This window comes from Corvus moneduloides, chromosome 7 (genome assembly GCF_009650955.1).
Source record: "Corvus moneduloides isolate bCorMon1 chromosome 7, bCorMon1.pri, whole genome shotgun sequence".
Lineage (NCBI taxonomy): Eukaryota > Metazoa > Chordata > Aves > Passeriformes > Corvidae > Corvus > Corvus moneduloides.
The window spans coordinates 18,456,149-18,480,248 of record NC_045482.1 but is presented as its reverse complement, the minus strand read 5'-3'; the positions used below and the strand labels follow the sequence as shown (position 1 = coordinate 18,480,248).

General features: G+C 41.6%; 1 protein-coding gene across 6 annotated transcripts in view; it reads left to right on the top strand.

Moving 5' to 3' along the window:
- Positions 1-24,100, top strand: part of RAPGEF4 (Rap guanine nucleotide exchange factor 4) — a 157,335-nt gene that overhangs the window by 124,914 nt on the left and 8,321 nt on the right. For 5 of the 6 annotated variants that reach the window (XM_032114866.1, XM_032114867.1, XM_032114865.1 and 2 more), the window contains 11 exons: positions 1,105-1,193; positions 1,621-1,651; positions 1,892-1,970; positions 3,135-3,281; positions 5,202-5,299; positions 8,088-8,213; positions 8,668-8,846; positions 15,219-15,309; positions 17,537-17,587; positions 18,226-18,313; positions 18,649-18,713. In XM_032114866.1, coding sequence (XP_031970757.1) covers positions 1,105-1,193; positions 1,621-1,651; positions 1,892-1,970; positions 3,135-3,281; positions 5,202-5,299; positions 8,088-8,213; positions 8,668-8,846; positions 15,219-15,309; positions 17,537-17,587; positions 18,226-18,313; positions 18,649-18,713 — 1,044 coding nt within the window. Of the gene's footprint in view, positions 1-1,104; positions 1,194-1,620; positions 1,652-1,891; positions 1,971-3,134; positions 3,282-5,201; positions 5,300-8,087; positions 8,214-8,667; positions 8,847-12,045; positions 13,487-15,218; positions 15,310-17,536; positions 17,588-18,225; positions 18,314-18,648; positions 18,714-24,100 lie in introns of those variants that run through there. The other variant, XM_032114869.1, reaches the window with a different exon arrangement.

Below are 24,100 nucleotides of genomic sequence, written 5' to 3'. Positions count from 1 at the left end.
GACAGTAAAGGCATCACAACAGTGCTTGAACCGTTGCCAGCCTCTGGACCTCTGAAAATAGTATTGCAGATCCCTTTTGAAGCACTTCATGGGTAGATTGCGTTATAGCAGTAGCAGAATTTGCTTTCTCTAGTATTTTCTTGTAGTTCAGGGGCTCTACAGGTTGAACTGGATCGCTGTTTATACCTGCCTGAGTTGTGCCAGGAAGGAGCTGGAGGGCTGCCACTCTACCAAACCAAAAGTCCTTTCCATTTGAATGAAAGCTGTACTCCAGCTATTGGAACTTAAGATCTTTGTCTCCAGAAGCCTTGTAATCTTTGTGGTAGCTGCCCTATCCTTGGATTTCTAAGATAAGATGCACTGCCAGTGTCATCTTAAGTGATCATGCCATTCTTATGATATGTTGTGTTTATGGAACAGAATCCCCTATGTTGCTGGCTGAATGAAAGTTCTTGTCCCAAAGAGCTTAAAACTGAATCTAAGATTTAGCAGAGGGGAATAGAGGGGGTCTTTAAGAATGGTAGACACCCCACAAGCCGCCATGGGAAAGCTTTTCAAGCTTTGGAGACACAGTCTTTCATTTGTCCAGAAGTTAAAGAACAATCATTTGTTGCAAGCACATTGATCCTTCTTTGTGATGGTTTTATATGAATAGATCCAGAAGAGGTTTGAGTAGGGTTGAAAAGCGGGTGATACTGTAGCAGGTTAGAGCAGCTGAGAGTCAGTGACTCAGGAGCAATTGAAGCACTGCAGACTACAGCAGCAAAGAATAAAAAACCTGTTATGCTAGATTATTTGTGAATTTTTTAGGCTTTATCCTTGACAGTCTGAAAATGCAGGTTTTACACAAGCAGTCAGTGGTTACAGAGTGAGCTAAGGAGCCTCCTCAGGCTTCCCTTCTGCATGTATAACTCTTGCTTTAAATCAGCTGGAGATAAACAAGTAGTAGAAGTAATAGAGGGTTGGGCCCAGCATGTGTTCCTCTATGCAGATTATCATTCTTTATAATCATTAAGATATCAGGTGTCATCTCATAATCCTCTCTCCTGAGTACTGCTCATTTACCCCTATAGTTATTTAAAGGCTATTCTGTATCATTTACAGGAATTTTATGTATCTGTATCAGATGATACTAGAATGATTGCAGCACTAAAGGAGCAACTTCCAGAGCTAGAGAAAATTGTAAAGCAAATGTAAGCACAGTTTTTGCTTCTTTACTCTCCCTGCCCTTTTTCTCAGTAAATTGATGAAGAAAATTTACTGGTTATAGCTATTAAAAAGCCATTCTGTGAATGACACTCAGTTATATGAAACTGAAAGTTTGCATGCAGGCTTATTTGAATTAATGTCGATGGGCCTCTTTTCCACATCATTCTTGCAAACACCATACCCTCACTGAGAGGTTGACAGAAGCTTATTTCATGCTTACATGAACTTTGTATAATATTTTTTTCTGCCTTGGTCATAGATTAACTGTGGTATCATCTAGTCTTTTCACATATAAATATGATTATATTCATATTCTAGTTTGACAAGTGGTCCATGTTCTGTAGGTGATTTTGTACACAAAATCTTCCAGGTAATATTTAATTATATATTCTATGCTTTACCTTTTTTTAGTTCTGAAGAACCTAAAGCATCACAAAAGAAGGTAAGAAAATTTATTTGTCCATTTTCTAATGTAAAATCTTAAGCCCAGCAAATTCATAAGCATCTTCTCCTCAGTAGTCATGGATATACTAAATACCCACATTGAGAGATAGCTTTTAACATTGTCAAATTTTGCATTGCTACTCTTTTTCCTGCCATTGATAAGAGATCTATTGTAGTTCATGTATACCTCATAATGTTTCTTCTTGCATTAATGTGAATCTCAATGATTCATTTTCAGCACAAAGTTCTTCTGCAGCTGTTCAACACAAGTGATGACAGAGCACAGAAACGCCAGCCTATCAGGGGCAGCGATGAAGGTGAGTTCCTTCTCTGCAAAGTTTTCTTGAGCCACTGACATCTGCATAAATTTGTCTGTCTCAAAAAAATGGTCTAAAAATAAATGAAAGTACCTACCTAGAATTTTGAAGCCTGAAGCAATCTGTCTTTGCTTTTGCTAGCCCAGTATTCTCCATCATTGATTTGAGGTGCTCCTGGTTTTTTCCCTTAGTTACTTGTGCTATCAACACTGCTTCCTCAGAGGAACATGTAAAAACCTTTAAAATAAGGAATGAACAAAACAGGCAAGAACCAGTAAGACAGTGTACTGCAGGTAATGGCAGTGCAATGAAGAGTGGGAGCTGTAGGTCATGTTTGAGCCTCTGTCTCCCCTGTGTAGTTTGAGCTACCATGTACAGCTGTTCCTTTGCAGGGTGGGAGTGGAGCAGATAATCATGCCATGGATCATGGATCTAGAATCCAAGAACCTAGGCACACAGCCTAAAAACCAGAATCTGCTGGTTTGCCCTATTGCTGTTGTTTGATTCTCTGAAGAGATTAAGGTAAAATTTACAGCAGCATATCAGAATGTCATTTTCAGATTACTGATAAGGTTGTTTTAATGGTTGTTTTGTGGAACTTCATCACCTAAAACAGCTGCTTCTTCAATGTTTGATATTAAAAGACAGCTCTTGCTAATGAATGACAGTAAAAACAAGGCAACAAAATGCAAGCTCATGTAGCTGACAAAGCTGGTGGCATAAATCAGACCAACAGAAGAACCACGTCAAAAGCTGGAACTAACTTCATATGAACAGCAGACATCCTGCCATGCATGCAGCTTCTGTTGTCCATAGCAGTGTTTCTTCTAGGCCTACAAAGAGGAAAACAGTTCCAGCTGCCAGGGAAATGCTAGTTCTTGTGTCTGTCTGGACAGGCTGTAATGGCTCCTTTCGTATGGCTGCACCTTTCTCATTCATAGGACAGGCAGCTCACTGAACACTGAAATTCCAAAATCCGAAACTCTGGGAAATCAAGGATTTCTATGCTAGAAATTGTAGAGCATCTGAGGAATGGGGAGCTACGTAGAGATTTATTGTTGCTTTGTTTCATTTGTGAGGAGTGGTTACTGAAGTGAAAGTAATTTGTAGAGTAAATCTGTGATTTTTACATGTGGAATAAACCCTGCGATGTTTTTTCTTTAGTTCTGTTTAAGGTGTACTGCATAGACCAAACCTACACCACTATCCGGGTGCCAGTGTCTTCTTCTGTGAAGGAAGTGATCAGTGCAGTAGCAGACAAGCTGGGCTCTGGAGAAGGCCTCATCATAGTGAAGATGAGTTCAGGAGGAGGTACTGTACTTTCATCATCTTAAACACTCAGTTATGGTGAAGCAGAGTTTTTGGAGGGATTGAAAGACTAGTTCAGTCAAGGTTTTATACCATGTGCATGTTCAGCTAGTACACAATCCCTAATTTAGAGGCAAGTCCTTCCTCTACTGCAGGCACAGACTGCAGTTCACATGGGAGATGGGACAAATGGAGAAGCTTGTGTATCGGCATGTTAAAGAGCAGAGTTACCCCAATTTTCCTTCACTGTTAGACTTGTAAGAGTTTTTTAATGCCAGAAATAGAAGGTAAGCATGGATAAATTGTGTGTGCTATAAAATGTATGTGTGCTAGACTCAGGGATCAGTAACATCAGAAAACACTGCAGTGCAAACATTCTGGCAGTGGTCACTACCATTTTGGCTGCTCTGTCCATGCAAACCTGTTGGAGAGGATGAAAGTTTGGTAAGAAAGTTTCACAGGTATGTAGGCTTGGCAGAAAGATCTCTGAATGTAGAAACTGAGGATGAGATAGAAATGAAAGCAAGTTTTCATATAGAGTAAAAGATGTTTTGCTGAAACACTGGTCACTGAATAACTAAGAAGGCAAAGGTTGGAGATGAGTTGGAAGGAGATTTTTATGATTAGGGCAGAGGTATGTGACCACAAACAAAGACATGTTTTTCACCAAGTAAATAAGTCTCAAGAAGAGCATAAGTTAATAGAAAACATGTTTTTACCAAAAAGAGCTATCGCAGGCAAACAAGAAATGTCGATGTAGCAAGAAGAAGAGACGTCTGAGAATTTTCCACTGTAAGCTTAAATTGTAACATACTTACTCTTGTGATTGGATAATAATGACTATAGTATGGTGATGGTAGTAGTTATGATAGGCTATAGGCAAATGTAAAGGTATTGTGTATGGTGCTTATTGGTTGTTATGTATTAAGATACTCTGCAAAGAAAAGTATAAAATGCTTTGTAACTTGAACAGAAAGTGGCTTCAGGTATGCCTACAGCTGGAGCTGGCAGCTGTAGGGCTGGCTCTGGATACCCACTCCCTGAAATGCTGTAACTTCGCCTATGCAATAAACAGCTTTCAAGAGAGCCGCCTGAAGTCCAGACATCCTTCGTGAACCTTTCTCCTATACAAACCCCTACAGAGCAACTTCGTGCCAAACCCACTGACCTAGTGTTTGCAGAGGGTCAGGGATCAGGCCTCCCCTATAGGCTGTGGAAATGTGAGAGTAACTGGGGGGCAAATTCTGCTGGACAACTGGTGTTTTTCAAGTGCTTTGGTTGAGTATGACTGTGTGGAGACACATAGAGGTAACGAGAGCTATGTTGGAAGGCATTTTTGCAAACAGTAGTGCCTGCCAAAAATGGCTCACTTCCTGAGAGCTGACACCAGACAGCTTTACGTTTTACAGATGAAGCAATTTTTTGTTGTCAGATTTGCTGACCACCAGCATATGCTGGAAGAAACTGCTTTGTAAGTTACTTCATTATCTTTTCTTAACCTGTGATGTGATGCTCTTTTAGAAATGTTGTAATGCATTCCATCACCTCCTTAAGCAGTTACAGCTTTCCAGAGCAATTTCTATTAAAAACAGCTCTCCAAATGCTTACAGCTCAGCAATGAATGAATGGACTCTCTAATTAGGCTTAATTTTTGCAAGTAGTTTCTAGTGATAGCACCACAGGCTTCTTGACCTGTCTGTACAGTTTGGAACTGGGATTCTAGTTCTGTAGGAGACTGGTTTGGGCTGAGATTATCACATTTATTCAGTAAAGAGGATCTTGTTGTCTTCTATTCTGTATCCTGGACACTGGGTTACTGAGCAAAACTTGTTCCTAGGAGGGTGATCTGTGCAGCTGGTGGATCAGTCCTGCTGATATATTCTCTCTGTATACAATAAATAATAATTTTTTTCATTTTTACAGAAAAGGTTGTGCTCAAGCCTCACGATGTTTCAGTGTTCACCACTCTCAGTGTTAATGGCCGGCTGTTTGCTTGCCCACGGGATCAGTTCGATTCACTGGTATGTATATGTGCAGTGTTCAGGAACGTGAGGGCTCCAGTTTGTTTGAACACTTGGCCCTTTTTGCATTATCCACACTTTAGGTAAACACTAGTGGAAACATTACAACAAAGGGCTTGTCACACTGCAGTAGGATGAGACCTGAAAATAAAACAAGCTAGTGTTCTAATTCCCTGGACTAGACCAGAAATCCATTCATCTGATCCACATAACAGAACTTGATGGCAGTACTCTCTCTGTCAAGCATTTAGGAAGAGCTGAGTATTGTCACCAAGACTTGCAGTAATTCCTCATTATAGAATTATCTCCTCAAAGGCATAAAGATATATTTTCCAAGACAGGTGTTATAAATTAAAGCATTTGGGAGATTTGATTCCAGCAGTAAATTCCTTAAAATCTTTTCTTTTTCATCCTCACAAAATACTGTGTCAAAATCTGAGATAATTCTAAGTAGAATCACAGAAAATATTCCTGGTAGAAAGTCTGGTTTTTTCTTAGGTAGAATTGCTCATAAATACTTACAGTTTATACAGTCATTCTAGTGATCTCCATGGGGTCTGCTTTTATAGAGTTTGATTTGACTGTACTTTTTGTTCCTTTTATTTCATTAAAAACAAATGTCATTGCCAAGTCATGTCAGCATGAACTCTATTACTCCTAGCCTTGTTTCAGCCTCCTGTATGCTTTTAACAAGCCACTTAGTATGTATGCCTGATTTCTTTTATGGATATGGTAAAATCTATGCTTTTCTGCTGCTTTCAATTTAGTAACTAGGGAATGCACATCCAGCATATGTAGTTCCATGCAGAGATACCTCTTGTTCAGCTTATTAAATTCTGGTGTTCCCTTAAGGTTAATTAATCCTGCCAAGTAGATACCCTCATGGGGCATGCTACTGTAAAGCAGGGGTGTTGCATCAGTACAGCTGTGCTGGGTACTTATATATGGCTCTGCATTGTCTGTGTACACATAGCTTTGGCAGCAAATTGTCATGGCTTTCTGTGCCTTTTACCTGTGCTATTTACCGTGGATCAAGTACTCAAAATGATGCAGGGAGCTCTGAGATACAGGGCTGCAGTGTGCTAGTTTTCATCAACTAGACTGAATTCAGTAAGAATTAGGGAGGTACATTCAGCACCTTAAAAATGGCCCTCAGGACTGCATAACAAAAAAAAATTACACCCCCCTTATCAGCTGCATTTTTTCAAAGAGGTGTAAACAAATCAAAAAATGTTGCAACCTTAGCTGCCTCCCAGTTTAATCCTTTCACATTCCAGTTTCTGGCTGCTGCCCTTTCATGAACATTTACCCACATGACATTTGGCAATTCCCATGTGAAAATTGTTCTGGGTAGATGAATTTTCAAATATGCTGTGAGTTAGCATCTAAGTGCTTCTTTCCTAGCCTTGGAAAGTATGTGTTTGTTATGGTAACAGCTATGTTGTGTTCGTCTCCAAATGGGGGAAAAAAGACAACTTTCAATCTGTAGGCAATTCTCTTTCCACAGATTTCCACAAGTTAGAATTTTCTACACAAAGCTGTTGTACCTTTATTTCATGTGTTGTCATAAACTAAGAACTTTTGTGTTTGAGCAAATCCCAATTCAAAGCAATCTGCAGTTTTTAATAAGATTAATGGCTGCCCTGGATTTTTTTAGAGAATACATTTCTACTATTTTTTTTTAATTATAGATGAAGCTTTTAAGGTGATAATGTTCGTTATTTAGTTTAGTAATTTTTAATTAGTTTGTGTTATGATGATAATTGAAAGGAAAGTTTTGCCTAGAGTACAAAGCAAGAATTCATACAGAAATAAAGCTCCTACATACTATGTGTGACAGAGAAAGTGATTTGATGTATTAATCCACTCAGACCTATTTCTATTGCTAATATATTATTCTTACATAAAAGGGGATTCATTTAGTAGGCTCATTTTTTATACTGCAGTATCTAAGGATGGTCTGTTAATCTGGCGGACTCCACTGAGTTTGTATTCAGAAAGGAGCCTGTTGACAATTCCGTGCTCCATCGTTACGTGTTTAACAAAGGCGGTGAGTTGGGAAACTTGTGTGTGAACTCTGCCGCCCTCTCCTGGGAACAGAACAAGTGACCCACGCGTTCACGGGCAGCTCTGCAGGTGTTTCACCCTCCAGTTTGCAAGGGGGTTGGTTGGAAGTATTTTAGCAATATTTGCAATCACGAATTGTGCATCACTGTACTGTCAAAGAGAAGGTATGAGGTTTATTGTATAAACGATCAGAAGATCTTGCAATCACTGCAGATTTCTGAAGCATGCTAGATGTACTAATTCTCATCATTAGAATCAGGAATATGTAAAAGTATTTGGCTTGTCCTTGATGGCCTAGTTATTTGTGTATGTGAAAAAGGAAACGTAGAAGTTTTTTTGGAAGACCTTTGCTCCCAAACAAACACACATGCTTTAGTTAGCACAACATGTATTATAGATTCAATTTTTAGAACAATGTTAAAAATAACACGCTGAGAACAGTCTGGTTTCTTTCCTTGCAGTGTCTCTGAAGGGCTTTCAGAATTTTCCTGACTATCCTGTGCATACTGGATACTGATTTTGCACGGGGCTTCTAATTTCCTAATACCTGTCTGTGGTTAAAAGCAAATTTCGGTTCTACTGCAAATGTCAGTTTTACTGTTAGAAACATGATTAGCAAAGTGATCATATGGAAAAAAAAATTAGAAATATTATGGAAGGAAAGCACCAACCATACGATTTAGCATGTCTAAAATATTTTATAATATTTTTCTGTTTGTAGGCACCATTACCAGAACAGGAAGGACCATCTACTGGTACAGTAGGAACATTTGAACTGATGAGTTCCAAAGACTTAGCACATCAGATGACAGTTTATGACTGGGAGCTCTTCAACTGCGTGCATGAGGTATGAGGATCTGTCTATTCAGCAGGTTAGAATCTGTTAGAAAGTGTTTAATTGTACATTGTAGGTTTCTACATTATTTCCAAAACCTCCTCTAAGCTTGATTTTCAAAAATTCTACAATAAAGCCACCTACAAGTTTCAAAAGTATAAGACATTCTTAATTTTATAGGCAAAATAGAAATATAAACTTCTTCTGGACATGTGCTTCTTGTTGAACTACTTTTGTTTGTTTTAAGGTATTAAGCTATTTATATATAATCTGTAGTTATGCTTTTACTATGCCTCAGCTATTGTCTACTGGATTTGAAACCTGAATCTTTGTCATCTATGCAGCAATAAATGCAAACTGCAGAGTAAGTTTCAGGCTAGATACTTACCTGGTCGTTCTTAGCCTCTTTCCTCTGTCCAAGAAACGCAACCTCAAAAAAAATTCCGAACTGTTTTCTCTTTCCTAGCTGGAATTGATCTATCACACTTTTGGAAGGCACAATTTTAAAAAGACCACAGCAAATCTGGACTTGTTTTTGAGAAGATTCAATGAAATCCAGTTCTGGGTGGTCACCGAGATTTGTCTTTGCTCTCAACTCAGCAAGCGTGTTCAGCTGTTAAAGAAATACATTAAGATAGCAGCCCAGTAAGTATACAATCATATGGGAGCTGGAAGTGAGGTTCAGTATAGTCGGTATGTTTTTATTTTCTACTTTCAGACAGCCACACAGAGTAGAGGTTAAAACATTCTGTATTTGGTCATTCTGTCCATTTTCTTTTAGGGCTGTATAGAACCTTGTTAATATATATTCTTCTTTCCTGTGCTGCTCTCCATTGCTCCTTGATCTGTGATCTCTTAGGGCCATGTTTACACATCAAATCTGTGAGTAAATATATGTCAGTTTATTGGGAGAATCCTTCATTTACTCTTGCATACATTGGCAAATATTAGTATATGAATTAGTAAATATTAACAAAGTTGAGCCTCATTTTCCTGAGAATAGAAATATTTCTGGTGCTGCTCAGGAGAACTGTTCTCAGAATTGTGCCTAGTGAGAAAACCAAGAGGGGAGAGTAAAGAGAGGTAGCATGAAGATGATGACACTCACATTACTTTTATTCTGTTTGGGATTTGCAGCAAGGTTGCCGATGATACGAAGTGTAGGGTCCTGCACCTGGGGAGGAGTAACCCCAGGCAGCAGCACAGGTTGGGGGCTGACCTACTATGGAGCAGCTCTGCAGAGAGGGACTGAGGCTGTTTGTAGATGACAAGGTGACCATGAGCTGGAAGTGGGCCCTGGGGGCCAGGAGGACCAGTGGGATCCTGGGTGCATCAGGAAGAGTGTGGCCAGCAGATCAAGAGAGGTGTTCCTCCCCCCCATTCAGCCCTGGTGAGGCCACATCTCGAGTTCTGCGTCCAGTTCTGAGCTCCTCAGTACAAGAGAGACAAGGAGCTACTGGAGAGGGTCCAGTGGGGGCCACAGAGATGATGAGGGGTCTGGAGCATCTATCATAGGAGGAGAGAGTGCAAGAGCTGGGCCTGTTTAGTCTAGAGAAGAGTAGACTGAGAGGAGATCTCATCCATACATTCAAATATCTTGAAGGGTGGTGCCAAGAGAATAGTTCCAGACCCTTTTCAGTGGTGCCCAGCAGCAGGATGAGGAGCAAGGGCCTTAAACTAAAACACAATGAGTTTCACCTCAATACGAGGAATAACTTTATGTTGAAAGTGGCAGAGCACTGGAACAGGCTGCCCGGGGAGTTCATGGAGTCTCCCTATCCATGGAGACATTCAAAACCCACCTGGACACATTCCTGTGTCACCTGTCCAGGTGTCCCTGCCTTGGAAGGGGGGTAGGACTGGATGATCTCCAGAGGTCCCCTCCAACCCTAATGATTCTATGATTCTTTGTTTTTTTTCTAATACTTTTGTTTTAAAATGCAAAATATGAAATGTCCTCTTTTGTTACTAACTTCTGGGTCTGAGGTTGGATAGCAGGCATTCTTGCTGTCTTCCTTTATTCCTATCCAGATTTAAACTGTTTGGAACCTTCATGCCAGAGATGTCAGCCTTAACTCCCTGAAGTCAAGAGCAGGCAGTGACTGACTTCAGAGGGAGCAGGAATATATCCATGCCCCGCATACATAGAGATTTTTATCATTGTTACGCTCTCCCTCGCTTTCCAGTTCATGGTGTGTTTATTTCATTCATTGCTGTCTGAATAAACAGTTTGCTGAGGTATGTAGTGTTTGTCTACAGCTCTAGGCATTGTAACTAGAAGCCTTTAGGCAGTTCTACCAACAAGAGATGTTACTTGCAGTTAAACCATAGGTTTTAACTTTTTTGCATCATTAAATGGAGCTGTGTATAGGAAGAGATTACTATTGCAACTGTGATGCTGCCCTCCTCTCAGTTAGTAATGGCACATAGCTGAAGTCTGTGTTCACATCAAAACTGGAGATCTGTGTGGCTCCTTCCTCCAGGACACCCTGCTCTGCAAGTACCAGCTTCCTTCTGGGAGGTACTTCGAGCCCTGCGGTTAGATTACAGTTGGTCATAGCTGAAGATTTTAAAAACCTAGTGGCGGGCATGCAGGATCGGTTTTATGTTTAGAACAGAGGACAGAATCTACCTCTTTAGTTTCTGAAAATACATGCACCGCGTATTCCGTTATCTCACTGCACAGCACAGGAGTGGGAAGCAGCTGCCGGCCTGGCGGGCTGTGCCCAGGAGAGGGCAGTGGCACCCACACAGACGTCGGGGTCTTTCCTAATCGCAGGCATGAAATGGGAAAATGTTGAAATGTGGTCATTAAGAGACAATAGTAATTTCCATAAACACTTGAAATCAAGTATCCTAAAAATTGCAGTTAAATATCTCCTCAATAAACTGCCCTAGCCTGTGAGTTTCTCGGAGTCATGGGTTTAATCTTGTGCTATTTACAACAGCCTGACAACCTCCTGTTTACTTCCATGTTTCTGGTATCACTACAATGCTAAAAATAAATTGCTAAAAGCGGTCTGCTCTGCTGAGTCCTCTTTGTCTCCTAAAAGCAGAGAAATCTGAAGCACAAGATTTTCTTCTGTACAAACCAAGAGGGCAGGTTTAATTGCAGCCGCTGGAAAGGCGCTGGGAAGTTTTGCCAGGCTGCTGCCCTCTGTGCAGTGCTGCCATGGTAACAGCTGCTACACATGCACTAAAACAAACACAAAGTGCGCTGAAGTTAGAGGGGAGAAAAAGCCCAGACCTTGAAGCAATATCTTTGAGGAAGTTTTGCCTGTGAAGATCCTTGAGACCTAATGAGAACTTTACCCTGCCTAGAAGTACTAGACTCATTAGAAAAGTGTTCAGGGAGAACAGCTCAGTGCTGCACTATTAATCTTAGGCATGACTGGTGGTAACAAGATGCCTTGCACATACCCATTTTCAAAGGTAACTGCTACTGAGAAGCTTGTTTCAGTTCTGTGGCTTGAGGTGCAGATGCCATTGCAGAAGGCACATCATTTTGTGTCTGCCACCCCATGCACCCTTGATGTGTGCTCCCAGTCTGTGCAGGCAAGCACAAGGCCAAGTGCTGGCTCCAAGTGCTGTGCACATCTGTTGCCAGTTCCAGGAGCCACCGTCTCTTTAGCATCTGCTGGAAGAGGATGTAGAGGTTACCAGGTTCATCTCTTTTCTCCAGCTATTGTAGGAATAAACTTTCAAACAAAGGGGAGAAGTGAACTATATTTCCAACAGTGAGTTCTTCCCATATTAATTGTATTAGAAAGGCCTTCTGGGATGTGCTTGCGCATACTCTTATGGTTATCTGCAAACCCAGTTTGTGTATATTTCCTCTTTGCAGATACATCCACAGGTATTTAGAAGCCGTCTTGTGTATCATTGTACTCAGACACTTTCATTCAGTTTCTGAAAATCATTCTTTCTATACATATGCATATGTTATAAGCCCAAGAAGCCTGTGAGAAATTTTTGAAGTGTGTGTTTATAGAGAAAATGCCAAGATGAATATGCCTGTGTAAGTACCAAGAGATTTTAACCATGTACATGTTTGTTTTGGAGACCAGTGTATGTGTGTGTGTGTGTGTGTGTGTGTCTGTGTGTGTTTGCTATTCATCCTAACAGGAAGATTTTTCTGGTAGAGTGCATTCTGTGAGGCAGAGGGACCTCTGCTCTGAGGTGGTGCATTGTGGTGCTTTAGAGGATCCACTTTTTGACATTTTACATGCAGTATATATGCAGTAGAGCCATGCAGCACCGTTCCTGCTGCCTTACAGTGATCCTCTGTCTGGAACCAAATTACTTATTGTAGACTCTGTAGAATCTAGATGGATTTTAACTGAGACTTTGTCAAATTGTATTGCTTAACAGGGTACTTGGCAAAACATTCCCTTTTAATATGAAGATAGATTCAAATTAAATATTGCAGATACAGTTGCAGCTGCCTACTTTGTTTGAGCACTAGTGCTGTGTGTTACTAATTATTTTACCCTGCCATAGTTTATTCCTAATCCTGTCATGTGCTGTGGACAGATATCCCTTTATGGATTTACTTGTGCCTAGGGAAGAGGTTCACTGACAGCCTATCCTGTCTGCTTTTCATCTTTATCTCCCCTCAGATCCACTAATGAGGCACTCCCTGACCTGCACTAGTCAGAATAAGTTGGTGTAGCTTTAGCATTTCAGTTTATCCTTTCTACCCTTGCTCGCTGTCGCTAATCTGATGTGGGAGAATTTGCATGAGCAGCTCTGCCAGAAGATCTGAGAGGGCAGCAATCTCCCAACAGACAGACCAGCATATGGGAAAGATCGTTTATTCACATGCTCGGTGTTCACACAGTGCAGACACAAGTGAGGCTAAGATCTAAAGGACTCACCCACTCAACACACCCAAGTGTGGTGAAATGGAGGTACAGAAAGAATAGAATAGGTACAGAAATATAGGTATAGAAAGGTACAGAAAGAATAGGTGTGGATGATGGAGAATAGGATGATGTGGCAATCATGGAGTCAGATAGTAGGATGAGATGATTGTACTAATTTTGTCTGAAGCTAAGGATACCTCAGAGGAGCTAAGAGCTTCAATGATGAGTAAAAAAGTCTGAGAATCATAGATTTAATCTTGTTAAAATTTTCTTGGTAAATCACAGAGTCATAGAATAGTTTGGGTTGGATGGGACCATAAAGATCATTGAGTTCCAACTCCCTTGCCATTGGCAGGGACACATTCCACTAGACTGGGTTGTGTAAAGCCCTATCCAACCTGGTTTTGAGCCATTCCAGGAATGGGGCATCCACAGTTTCTCTGGGCAGCCTGTTCAGTGGCTCACCATATCATAGTAAAGAATTTATTCCTAATACCTAAACCTACCCTCTTTCAGTTTAAAGCCATTCCCCCTTGTCCTGTCCCTCCATGCCCTTGTCCAAAGTTCCTCTCCAGCTTTCTTGTAGGCCCCTTTAGGTACTGGAAGGTGCTCTGAGATCTCCCTTGGAGCTTTCTCCAGGCTGAACAATCCCAGGTCTCTCACAGCAGAGGTGCTCCAGTCCTCTGATCATCTTCATGGCCCTGCTTTGTACTCACTCCAGCAGGTCCATGTCCTTCATATGTTGGGATCTCAGAGCTGGACACAGTTCTCCAGGTGGGGTCTCACAAGAACAGATGGGGAGAGTCACTTCCCTTGACCTGCTGGCCACGATGCTTTTGATACTGCTCAGGACATGGTTGACTTTTGGGGCTGCAGGCACACATTACTGGTTCACATTGAGATTCTTGCCAACCAACACACCCAAGTCCTTCTCCATAAGGCTATTCTTAATCCATTCTTCACCGTGTTTGTGGTTGGAATTGCCCCAACTCAAGTGCAGGACCTTGCCCTTGGCCTCATTGAACTTCATGAAGTTCACACAGTCCCACCTCTCAAGCCTGTCAAAGTCCCTCTGGATGGCATCCCTTCTCTCCAGCACATCAACTGCACCACACAGCTTGGTGTCATGAGCAAACCTGCTGAGGCTGCACTCAAGCCCACCTTCCGTGATACTGACAGAGATGTTAAACCCCAACAGTCTCAATACCAACTCCTAAGGAAAGCCACTCACAGCTGAAGAAACAGAGACTGAGGTGCTGGAATTGGATGTTGGCACATCAGCTGAGAAAAACAGGAGATTATTTGCAAAAACCTAGTGAGATGCAGATTTGTGAGGCTTTTTTTCACAGGCTTTGTTCTGTCTCTTCCTTTCCTATTGAGTCAGTGAGCCACCTGCTGCAGACCCAGCTGAGCAATTGCATTGACTCTTCCCATCAGATTGTATCTACTCCTTCATATGGCACGTTGGATCTTCCATAGTACTCGATTACATGTTCCAGTTTTTCCTGATTGATAGCAAAATCCTTCTTTGCGTTAGAGATGAAGTGTGCCCTGGAGCTCCTTTTGCCCAGCACCTCTTTAACGATGCTGGTAACAAATGGCAGTTCTTTTCCTGAACTAGAAGTCCCAGAATCTATAAGTAATAAAAATCCTATACTGCAGGAGAGGTCACTGGCATGGGGCATCTCTAGACAGCTGATCTTCTCCCTCTGAAAAGACTGATGGCCCTGTAAACTGCCATGAAGATTGCCTGAGAAGAGCTTCAAGCATTCATTAGCTGTTCAGAAGCTGTCAGCAGGTTCTGCAGCAAATGAGGTTATAAACAGTTGTTTACACTGTTTCTGGTATCCCTTGGGACTGAATTAAGCCCAGTTTCAGGACTGTGTTTCTGGGTGAGGAATTGCTTCAAAGACTAGGTCCTTGCAGAAGCTTGCACCCAGTGAAGTAGAAGGGAGGTCATAAGGGAAAGAAGCCTTCAGAGTGTGGTGAAGTGCTAGCACTTGGGTGAAGAGATGTCTGCAGGCATGCTGGCCAAGACTGCCCAAATTCAGTCACTTCTGAACTAGATGCCTGAGTTTGGCTCTCTTAAGGTTTTCATATGTACTGCTCTGACTGATACATACAACTTAAAACCTGGCCCTTTGTGTTTCAGCTGTAAAGAATACAAAAATCTGAATTCCTTTTTTGCTATTATTATGGGACTGAGTAATGTTGCCGTGAGCCGTCTCTCATTGACGTGGGAGGTAAGTCTTTGCTAAAATCCAGTTCCAGGAAGCTTGATGGGGACTTGTACTTTCAGTTAGCAAAAACATGAATTGGGCCTTTATTATTGATAAAGCTAGATCTACTAATTCAGCTCCTGACCATAAGCCTTAGCTAAGGGTGACAATATTTGTTAGTAAGGCAGTATACTACACCCATGGATGTGCTGAATGCTCACAGGAGTTAACAAGAGTGACAACAGCAGCTTCTGTTGCTGAGCTAAACTGCCCAACAGGATGAGCAAGTTAGCCAGCTAACCTCTTAGATCAGCCCACATCCTCCGTGTGCCTTTACTGGTGGTTCGGTGAGATCACTCCATTGATAATTCTCTAAAATTCATCCTCTGTTTGTACATACTATTTTCTGATCTCAACAGGGACTCTGTTGCCCTGTTAAAATGTGCATTTGTCCTAACCAGTTCTGGTTTTCTCTCTGACATGCATTTCCATGCTTACTGTCAGTTTGGTCTTCATTCTCAGAGCTTCCACCTTTTTCTGTGGCTTTGCTCTTTTGTATATGAGGGTATAAAAAGGGTGCAGTGTCCAGCACAGTGTAACCACTGAGAATATGCTGGTTATCAAAAGCAAAACAGATTTAAATGTGCATGTATTTGTTCATTAGAAATTAAAAATAATTAGCATGACTGAGGTTATTGATGCAGCTGAGACCAAAATTTGAACACCTTTAAAAATGTGCTCTGAAACAGGAGATCAGACTGACATGTCTGAGAGTACACCAGCCCCTTTTTCAAAAATACATGTGTCATATACAATCAGTGCTACAGGCAACGATTTTCAGTTTCACAGAATAATGACCCTTCATTTCTGGCTGCTGAGAGGAGGTGGGAGAGCTGAGACAGTACAGGACTAGAGAAGAAGAAACTGAATGTATATACTACATACAGCACTCTGAAATGGGCACCAGGTCTGAGCTGGGGGCGGGGCACAGATCATTTGTACATGTGGGGGATTAACTTGAGATCAAGGAAATGTTATCACACTCTGGTTCTGTAGAGCAGTCGGTTTATCAAGAGAATTTCTGCAATTCGATTTTTAGCCAGATATATACAGAAAATATTTTAAGACAAACATACCAAGACCTGATTTCTTCTATATTATCATGCATTTACATTAGTTGCATGCAGAAATTAGATATTTGCAGGTGCAAATGTCCAATTATACCACTTACTTCACAAATACCTAATCTGCATGCATATGCAAACTAGGCACACAGTTGTTGACACACATCATTAAAAATTAGGCCCTTGCTGTGGCACAGTGTAAATAGCTTGCTAGGGTATGCACTCCAAATGTAGAAAGTACTGCAAAAAATCATTTCTGCACTATAAAGTCTTTATTTAATGTTACCCACTGCCAGTAGTAGTCTGAAAAATTCAGCAAATACAGAGAAATTTCTTACGAAAAATAGAAAGCTGACATATCCTAAGTGTACATAAAAAATTACAGCGATCTTTAAAACCAATTTATAACATACCTTACAGTCTTTATAGTAAAGTTATTTAATCTGTATAACATAATATGCATGAGGGGGAAAGAAAGTATTTAGGAAAGCCCATCTCATCTCAATAATTGCATGATCAACTGACCATGATTTATTTGTGTAGGAATTGTGGACTGAAAAAATATTCATTAATTTGTACCCCAGAAAGTGATAGAGGACCTTTGCAGCTGAGCATGTCAAGAATTTAAGCAATAGATGCATCATCAGCATGAGCAAAAAAACCTCCTGGAAGTGCCCAGGCATGGATATGAATGTTTGCAAGGGCAGTTCATCATAGATGTGAATAATTAAGCTGATCTGCCCCCACACAAGCTGTGTGTAAATTATATTTTCAGATAGGCTATAATCAGCAATGTCCTGAAAGCATTCACATGAATTTCCACTTACATTCTGAATTCAGTGATTGCTATGTGAGCCAAACAAAAATCTGAATCTAAACATCCCAAAGGACTAAATTCAAGTCGGGGTTTAAATCAGGATCCAGGTTTCGTGGCTGGTCCCGTCTCTATTTTTAATCTGGTTGCTAGGAAACATGTTGTATTTTAGATTAGCACATTGTTAGAAATATCTGGCAAAAAAAGAGCACTTTCCTGACTTAGGGCGTTGTGGAAGGAACTAGCATTTACAGTAAAATTACCGCACTGATCAGATTTAATTAAGGTTTGCTATTTTTGTTTTTATTAACAGAAACTCCCAAGCAAGTTCAAGAAGATCTATGCGGAGTTTGAAAGCTTAATGGTGAATAGCAATAGATCCCTTATTCTATGCACAATCTGAGATAATTCAGTTTCTGATTTGAATTCCTTGATTCAGAACATTTTATGTGTCCTTGTTTGACTTTAAGAAGTTTATGATCCCATTTTAGAGCTGCTAAAACAAGTATGTATGACTAATAAATTACACTCTTAGGAACCTACTCTGAGAGAACTTATGTACCACTCAAAATTAATCTGGGAACTCAGAAAAGCTTTATCACATGTTTTCCAATAGTACATATGGGAAATTCTATTTTTCAACCTGGATTTTTCCAGGCAATACATTTTAGTGTTACAGCTGGAAAAAATATGCAAAACTGGATCTGCAGCTGTAAGGAGGGAGGAAAAATAGGTGGTTTCTTTTATGAAGAATGTTTTTGTAATCATATCTTACCTCGCTATTTGGCATGAAAAAATGTTTGTGTTTAGTGGCTGCATTCTCATTATGTAACTAGTCCAGGAGAATGATAAAAGGTGTCTGAATTTGCAGATGCACTTTCAAAGTCACAGGAAAAAATAATGTTTTTAATAAATGCCATGACATCTAAATGAATGCATATAGTGTCTTGCTACATATAATAATACTTATTAGTAATTATTTGATTTCTCTTTTTTTGTCAGGATCCATCAAGAAACCATAGGGCCTACAGACTAACTGTAGCTAAATTGGACCCTCCAATAATTCCTTTCATGCCTCTACTTATAAAAGGTAAGCTTGGATGTTACCAGAATTATTAACTTGAAAGCTATTTGTCAACTATTTGAAGGATAAGAGTAGCAGCAAGAAAAAGCAAAAATCAATCTCAGTGTGAGGTGCGATCTTTTCCCGTTACAAAAAGCACGACACAGAGACAAGAACAACTGCTTTTGTACATCTGAATATCATACCTCAATTTTATTAGTCTCAGAAATGCTGCAAATTAAAACCTAAATGTTTTGCTTTCCAGCTGCTATGATTTTTGTAAGGGATAGATAAAACATTCTGCTGTCTTCTATGGCCATGATTCAGTAATGGGCTTTTATGTGTCTTCTATTTCTATACAGACATGACATTTACTCATGAGGGAAACAAGACATTCACTGACAATCTAGTAAACTTCGAAAAAATGGTATGTATGACATATTTGAAAGAAAACTTAAAAAGACCTCCCTATTCACCTCTTCAAGAGTGAACTTTGCAACAATGACTTCCAGGGCTAGAGAAAATGAAGGCAGGACCAAGAGCTGGCAAAAATAGTCTGTGTTGTACACAGAGCCTGGGACCTCTGGGTTTCTGGAAAACCTCACAGAGGTGGAGAATAAACTGTCCACTGAGCCATGCACAGCCAAAATGTTTCTTAGGAGAGGCAGCATCAGGGACAGGAAGCAGAGCTGTTGAAGACACTTTTTAACAGCCAGTTTGGGACCAACCTGTGATTTTAACTGCTGTTCCTTCAAACACATCTGAACTGCCTCAGGCTGGGATAGTTCTGCATTGCTCCTTGGAGAATGAAAGAAGCATTGAAAAGAACTTGCACAACATCTTATTTTCTTTTTTCCTTTGACAGATGAAAGGAGATGTCTTTGGCTTGATTGCTTTCCTACTGGAAAGGAGAATCAATGATAAAAGGCTGGACCATGCTCAAATTTGATTTAAGTCCTGCACCTAAGTTGTCATCATTTCAAATACCATTGTCAAAAACTGCAGGCAGGCAACTTTCCATTGCAGAAATCTTAACTGAAACTCGAGTTTCTTGGCCGTGAGAAGACATTTTCTTGGTTGCTAAGGCTGTGTTCCTAATTAATGTGGTTAATGACACCTGTATGTGAGAACCTGCATTAGCCAAACCCAGCTATGGCATCTGCCTAGTAAAACCAAACCTGACTTATTACTCTGGCAGTAAACAGTAGAATCACAGAATCACTAAGGTTGGAAAAGACCTCCAAGATCCCTGAGTCCAACTGTTAGCCCAGCACCACAGTGTTCCCCAGTAAGCCATGTCCTCAAGTGCCACATCCACACACTCTTTGAACACTTCCAGGTATGGTGATTCCACCACTTTCCTGGGCAGCCTATTCCAGTGCCTGACCACCCTTAAAGTGAAGAAATTTTTTCTCACATCCAATCTAAACCTCCCCTGGCACAACTTGAGGCCGTTTCCTCTCAGCCATTCAGCAGCCATGCTAGAGCATATTTCCTCTGGCACCTATGTGTCCTTGTTCTTAGTAGTACAGTAACCAGAACCACTCCATTCCACTGGAGTTACATAACTCCAGTTATTTCCACTGCACTGTGGAGGCATTTGTCTGACCCCCTGAGCACTGAAATTGCAGAGGGGAAAAAAGGAGGACTTTTAGCTCTTTAAAAAACTTCACAGAAAAGTGATCATCACTTTGAGTGAATTCTCTTAGATTTTAATCTGTCGCTCCAGGACAGCCTCTGTCCTTGGGTGAAAATACCCCTTTACTAAGATGAGACATTTTGTGAGTAAATGGCAGTGCTAATGCCTGAGTAAGGGCCTGACCTCACTTTGCAATAATAGCTTTCTCTAATTGCATATGCAGACGGTGTTGCCATCTCCTTCCAAAGGCCTTGAGCCTTCTGCCTCCAGAAAAGGACTTTTTTCTGGACTGACTGTTCTAATTAGGTATAGATATAGATACAATAGTATAGATAGTAAATACTTCGGGGAACACAGAGGGATCTCAAGACTTGGTTGGAACACCTCCGAACCAGAAGGGATGGCAGCTGTGATGCTATAGCTGTGGTTCTGTGGCTGGCTCCAACATCTCCACCTCACTTGGCCTGTTTACACCTCCTGAGCCAGAAGAGCCGGTACATCCACTGGCCTCAGAGCTCTGTGCCTCAGGCTCTTTATGCCTGATTTTGTGTAAAAGCCATTACAGGAGGCAGCAGCTCTCCTGTAAGCACTTCTTGTAGACAGAAGTTCAATGCAGGCTTGTCATTTAAAAGTAGTTCTGCTCCTCTCTATACCACATTTTGGCACTCCCAAAGCCAGGAGTGAATTTTACAGCAGCTTAAACTGATCTATATTTACGTTGCTGCAGGTCTGCTCTCCTTACCCTAGTCTGCTCATTGTTTTATTTTCAAAAGAATGTTACCCCCAGAACAAGAGTTTACTCGTAGCACCCAAAGGTTTTAAATAATATTTTATACTGCAAGAATGTAGTACCAGTAGTCTGAGTTTTGATCATTTTCTTTAGGAGAGGAATGTGCAATTAGTGTATTTTTGATGCTGCATATTTTTTAAGGAATTGATATTGTGTCTCATGTTCCTCAAGTCACCAGAAAGGGACACATTCTCCTTTTTTAGTATTTTAAGCCTTTCTTCAGTTAGTGTACCTAAAAGCTCATTCTGCTTTTTCTCCATGCCTTACTACAAGTATATCTTTTGTATTTTTATTGTTCTTCACTAACTCTTCTGCATGTTTCTGTGGTGCTTTTACTGCCTCTCTCAACCCATAGCTGTTCCGAGCAACCTGTATTCAAATTCCACCCACATAATTCATTCAAATCCTACTGTGGACCTGGCAGTTTTTAGCTTTTTGCATGTGTCATGAGGTCAAGCAAAGAAGAAAAGCCTACTGTTAAACCTCAGTCGCTGCCGCCTACTTGCGTTAAGCTTAAAACTGTCATATCCACACATAATTGCCAGATATTAAACTGTGAAGACAAGACCACTCAGCCAGATAACTCTCAGATAAATTTCCCTCACTTTTAAATAAGTATAAGCCCAAGGTGTATCTGTGATGTTACTCTGCCATTTTCAGGAGAAAAGCAGAAACCAGATTTCCTCACAGGAATTATGTCTTGCCATTGGTTGTTTCGGTCTGTTTGTTGTGCTGCAGGATGTTGTGTCATAAGCAGATGGAGATTCCTTAGAGTATTACTGGGAGCCACCCTTACTGATGTTTCTGAAACATCTTGGTTCTTTGGAAAATTGTTTCCTTTTATGTTTGCTGAAGTTTATGAATAAAAATATCTGGGTAATTGCCACTGGTGGTGCCACTTGCCACTGGAGGAGGTGAGTCCCTCCAACTCTCATGTAAGCACAGTGATGAAACTGAGAACAGCCTCTGGCATCGTGTCTGCATTCTCACCACAGAGCTCTGATCCCGACAGCTGATGTGCTGCTGACAACTTTATTCCTGTATCTGGCAGCCAAAAGTAGAAGTTTGACCTAGTGGCATCTCTTCAGCTGAAACAGCTTCCTTTAAATCTTCTCTGTTTTGTGATGTTTCTGTTATTATTTATATTAAATGATGCATCTTAAAACATGCAGGAGCTGTCAGGCAGTCTCTGAGCCAGGAGCTCCCTGAGTGCCAGAAACAGCAAGGCCTGGTTTCCTAAACATTTGTGTTTCATGGCTGCTTGAGCTCTGCTCAGATTTCTCCTCGTGGCTGGGGCATGTGTCGTTTCTTCATGGCTGGGGAATTCTGTGTGAATAGGCTTTTGTCATAACATAGGAACTTGCACTACAGCCCTTTTCCTGAAGGAGACAGGAGGGCACTTACACAATCTTTGTCTTGTCCACAGCCATCTGTTTTCATAGCAAATTGGTAGGAGCTTTCTTGTGTTTGGAAACTCTGGGTTCTTTTTTCAAATTGAATAAAATTATCTAGAGAAGAAGGGAAAAACAGACAGATGGTGTTAAACTACATTAGCCTAGTCTTTTTTAGCAACTCAAGCTAAAAAGGAAAAAGACTGAGTCAATTTTTTCCTGCTATGCTTTCCTATATATTGATCTTTTCAGTGCTGGAATGGCAGAACAGTGGTATTGCCAGTAGTAGGGGGACATCACTCTGCAGAGCATTGCTGAGCTTTACCTGCTGCTGCCTTTGTGACTTCATGCTCTTTCTTCCCCTTTCCCATTTCCTGATCCGGAGGAGGCTGCGAGGAGTGGGAGGACATGGAAGCCTAGGGAAGAGAAGCCAGGGAAGAGAATGGCAAAGCCACAGCTATGGGTAAAGAGGGAAGTTTGTAAACAGACCCATTTGGTTTGCACAAGATGTGGGCAAATGTTACAGTGGGGATACTGTAACATGATGTACCAAACAAGGAGGCTGTGGAAAAGAATATATATGTGGACCAATTCTTGGTAGATGTTTCAGAGAGATGTTTATTTCTCCAGCTGCATGGCCGGGGCTCTGCCGAGGAACTGCTCAATCCCGGGACCCGAGGGTCCTTGCCCGCGCAGGGAAACACGAAACAACCAATGGGGAACGAGGCTGACCAGGGACAGCGAAACCCCGTGTCTGTCCCCAGGACCCCATGGCAGGGAGGAAGGGACCCCGACATTTCACCCATTTATTTTTAACAAAAAGATATTTAAAACTTAACATTGAAAACAACTGGATAAACATAACAAGAACAGTTTTTAAACAAAATAAGCCACCCTCCTGAGTCTTTAAATGTCCAAACAGATTCTCTGGAACATCTTAAGGCTGACAGAAGGGAGACAGGACTCTCCGGGCATGCTTTGTGGGGAAACTGATGCAGGAGGGGGTTTAATTTCTTCCCTCCCCCTTTTCATCCCCTACTCGGCATTGGAAAGGGATTTTTGGGGAAACAATTGGCAAAGGCATGGTTTTGTGAGGGAAACCATGGATGAAGAAACAGATTGGGAATACACTGGGGGTAATAGGATATAGGGTAAAAGGGAAAGGTGGGATTAGGAAAGGGAGACTGTAGGGGGAGCTTATAATGGAGATACTGTCTAACATGACTACAATTTTTAGCATATATACTGCCTTTCACAGAAACACCATCAGGCCCAGTGACCTCTGCTGCTAGTAACCCTTTTCTACCTTGCACAATTTTGAACTCTACTACTTCTCCATCTCCTAAGCTTGGAATGTATTTTTCAGGGTTATTCTTTTTTAATAGCAGTTCTATGAACGAATATGTCTTGCTGGTTGTCACATCTCGTTATAAAACCATAATTTTGTTTAACATTATACCATTTTACTATTCCTAAAACCTTAGCTACGGTGATATTTTCCTTTTTCCGAGTGGCTGCTGTTTTCTGTCTCGCTGCGTTCTTGCTTTCTCTTTTGGTCGCTCCCGTGTTGGAATTGTCGGGGCTGCTCATGCTGCCAGGGCCGCCGGAGCTGCTTGTGCCTGCGCGCTCTTCCCGGGGTCGCATTCAGCGCTGCGCGGGCGGGGCCGGGCCAGGCTGTGCCGCTCCGTTCTCCGTGCGTCGCCTCCTCTGGTTGCAGCTTGGCTGCCAATGCCAGGCCCTGCAGCCACGTCTCGGCTGGGCCCCCGAGTGATGACTCCCCCGTGCCCTGCTCCAGCGCGCGTTTTGGCTGGGCGCGGCTCTGCTCCGCTGCCACCAGCCGCCGCCCACGCGCCGCCCCTCTCGGTCGGGCGTTCACGGGGCTCACTCCACCACGCGCTGCGCGGAGCCGGGCGGGCACCGCCGGGTCCCGCCGCTCCCGCCGCGCCTCGCTCTGCTGCCGACACTGCGGCTCACACCGCTCCGCCCATGTGTGG